General features: G+C 33.7%; 1 protein-coding gene across 1 annotated transcript; it reads left to right on the plus strand.

Moving 5' to 3' along the window:
• The first annotated feature begins 1,232 nt into the window (after positions 1–1,232).
• On the plus strand, positions 1,233–1,598 carry LOC136828994 (uncharacterized). Its single transcript, XM_067087389.1, has one exon. The coding sequence runs from the start codon at positions 1,233–1,235 to the stop codon at positions 1,596–1,598; it is 366 nt and encodes a 121-aa protein (XP_066943490.1).
• The last annotated feature ends 2,184 nt before the right edge of the window (positions 1,599–3,782 follow it).

A 3,782-nucleotide genomic window follows, 5' to 3' on the forward strand; every position in this document is an offset into this window, starting at 1 on the left:
GCGTAAAATGCTTCGAAATTTCCATCTGAGTGGCGCTTTCTCTTTGAAATCTTTTCTTTTAATTCTCGAGAAACTGCAGGCTCTTAACGATTTTGAATAACGGAAGTTCTTATTATAATTAATACAAATCACATATTTTCCAATAATATTTTTTTTATTTCATATCGACTCTACGTATTGGAATTAGGAGTCACCTTTTCTCTGTTGAAATAAAAACTGCTTATTCTTATAACAGACCCAATTTTTATATATGTTATGAGTTACAGTTCAAATCAAGAACTATAGAAAGAGTCCATATTGTCCAGTTAATTGTTGTAAGACAATTGCAAGATATTTTATTTCATAGTTTTATCTTTATTCAAGCACGCATTCCAACAACATTCGCAACGGCTTTTAAATCACTAAGTCAAACTAGTTTATCTAAAAGTGCTTGCATTTCAGATTAGTGTCTTGTAAAGCACAGTATGAGTATCTGGAGCTCAGTATTCAGCTGATAATATCCAAATCTGTAGGTCTAAGGTAACAATATTTTCACACGAGTTATCTTGATTAAAATGGTTGTGTTCTTCAACCGAAACAAAACAAGTGATAATTACTTTATGGGAAGAATGCCTTCAGGAAGAGAAGATCCTTTCTGAGGTAGGGAAACTGAAAGGGAAGTAAATCTTTAAGATACGTGGTAGTCAACGCATCGGACAACGACAGAGGACATGCTGACATATCAATATAAGCCATTTAATATGCATTTCATGGCTCGAAGCACAGACTCTGTTCAGACGCACAGATCTTGAAATTACTTATGGTATGACCTTTGCGTCCGAATTGCTAATGCCCTAGAATCTCACTCAGAAGACCGGGGTCAGGTCCCGTTGTGAGTCACAAATTCATTCCTGTGAAATACGTTCCCATGTGTTTGTTTCATTACACACACACACACACACACACACACACACACACACACACACACACACACACAAGCCATTCCAACTTGCTGCCTCTCTCAAGCCAGGATAAATGGGAAGAGTTGCTGCCTGGTCTAGCCAACCGAGTTTGTAAACAGCAGCAAAAACTAAATAATGATTCTCGAGTCAATGATGAAATGCAATAGGGCTAGGGCATACCCCGTAAGCGACTCGCTGCAGTATCCCCTGACAGCAGTGAGAAATATGCAAAGGGTACCGCCTGCGACTAAAGAAGTAAGTGAGGAGAAAGGATTGGAAAAAAAAGGTAAGATGAGAATTGGAAATTGGAATGTTGGCAGCCTCACAGGAAAGGGAAGAGAGTTGTTTGATGTCATGCAGAGAAGGAAAATTATGATTCTATGTATACAAGAGACCAAATGGAAGGGGAAAAGTGCAAGAAAGCTTGGAGAAGGATATAAAGTTTACTACACAGGGGAAGATACAAGGAGAAATGGGATGGGAATTATTCTCCATCCAGATCTGCGGGAAAACGTCACAGAGGTCCAGCGTATCAGTGACAGGCACATGGGCTTAAAGTTTGTGAAAGATAAGAGAGTATATGGCATATCATCTCAGCATACGCCCCTCATCAAGGGTGTAGTGAAGAGGAGAAGGAGGAATTCAGAGGGAAATTAGAAGAATATATAGAATGAGTTCCAAGAAGTGAACTCCTGGGACATGAATGCACATGTAGGTGAGAGTTCTGATGGAGGAAGAGGTTTTGGAAGAAGAAGCCGCCAGGAAGGTGATAGATTGTTGGAATTAGCAGAAACTATGAATCTGGTGGTCATGAATACACAGTTTGAGAAAAGGAGAAGTCATCTGGTAACATACAAAAGTGGACAAAATGAGACACAAATTGAGTATGTTTTGGTTAGGAAGGCAGACAAGAAAATCATTAACTTACAACCCCTATATGATTATAAAAATTTTCATAATCCCAAGGGGGATTATATATTGAAATCTCCTTGTAGTAGTAGTAATGAATAAATTAAGAAAAAAGAAGGCAAAAAAAAAAAAAAAAATTACCTCTCGGAACAGGAGCGAAAACTCCAATTCAGGCCCGACAGCAAATCGTAAGTCGAGGAAAACCGAAGAGATAGTAAGAAGAATAGAAGAGTTGCTTTTTGTTACTTTAAAAATTTATATCAAAACTCAGTTTCATTCATTTCTTTGTATATTATTAAATATTTATTCGCTAAATAACCTGATTATCAAGAAAATAACGATGAATATGAGTGGAAGTTTTTCTGCCTTCCTTTTGATGAATTACACGACACGACCATCGAGAAATCATATTTTCATTGATAAATTCCCAAAATTAATCTAAAATAACTTATAGTAATATGAAAAATAACTTTTATTATATAAGTTTTATCATTAAAACTAATAGCCAAAACTCTACAAACCGGTTTATGGAAACCGGCAACGTAATAACTTCTTTCATTCATAAATTTGATTCCTTTTAAATGAATAATTAATTAAAAAGTATCTAAGTTTGAGATGAAGTCAAATTTATATTTACCTTATGAATACTTTATTTAATTCAGCCCTTTATTTAATGATCGATAAAACGATTCGTCATGTTTTACTTTAAAATCTGCGTCAGGTTTCAAAGTTCATCTGTCTGTTTGTTTTACCAGACATTCGAAGGAAAATTCCTTTTATATTTCTCGGTTTTAATAAAAATACTTCATTAATAATAGTTTTTTATATAAATCAATATAATTTATTATTATTTTTCTTATATTTCATTGAATACTTTAATAGAAATGTTTCTATATGCGAATTAATCAAAGTTTAGACAATAGTTTTATGCTGCACGAAGCCAAAAGTTCAATAGATGCCTAGCAATATTTTTAAAATGAATTTATTTTGGCAATTTTAGTAACATCAAAGAGTAATATTTAGAACCAGAGAAAACTAAAAATGTTTATTAATCTATACCTTATATTAAATCGTTGAAATTCGTTGTTATTTACGTAAAATCGAAGGTTAAATGTTTATGTAAACAAACGAAGTTCTCAGTTAGTATTTAGTTCGTTTTTTTTTTTCTTTTATTTCAGTTACTTCAGCTGTCAATAGGTGTCTATAGCGTCGCAGGCCCCGTAAATTTCTTAAAACAGACAAGCCTAAAGTTAATTGCGAAGAATATCTCTTTCAAACATATGTTGAATGTGATATTGAACATAAATATTAAATATAATATTAAATGCATTTAAAATATTTGTGAAAATAATTCAAATACAAGCCCAAAGGGAATTACGAAGAATACAAATCTTGAATCTAACACCACAGATATGATATAGAATATGAACTTTAAATATAATAATAAATAAGTATAACATTTTTATAAAAATAATTCAATTATATGCCGTAAATTATATTACGAATTCATGTATTTTTTTTAGGTTTTTATTTTAGGCTCGTTATCTCTCATTGGGACTATAAACAGTAAACACACGAAACCTTTTTCCTCATAATAAACGAGTTATTTCGGCACCCTTGTCGTTTTATTTCGTTATATAACGATCGTAAGTGTCGCCCGTTACGTTGTTATTTCATTTAGATTTATTTTAAATTGTCATGTAAACTTAACTTGTGTGAAACAGTGCCCTAAACACTCGTTATTTCACCTTTCCCTTAGACTTATTTGAAGTTGACCTGACTCATCATTATCCTGAGACGTAACTGTTGTGGGAAACAATAAATATCAATCTGGGTAGTCAACAGGCCTTTCCCATGTTCAGTATTACTTCTGGGGGCCAGGGAGGGTGACCTGCCCCCCATGGCCAGGTTAGGGAACCAGGTAATTCTAAG

Source organism: Macrobrachium rosenbergii, chromosome 43 (assembly GCF_040412425.1).
Source record: "Macrobrachium rosenbergii isolate ZJJX-2024 chromosome 43, ASM4041242v1, whole genome shotgun sequence".
In the NCBI taxonomy this organism is placed as follows: domain Eukaryota; kingdom Metazoa; phylum Arthropoda; class Malacostraca; order Decapoda; family Palaemonidae; genus Macrobrachium; species Macrobrachium rosenbergii.

Excerpts from the sequence above, each read along its gene's own strand:
- LOC136828994 (XM_067087389.1), top strand. The coding sequence starts at position 1,233 with ATGAGAATTGGAAATTGGAATGTTGGCAGCCTCACAGGAAAGGGAAGA.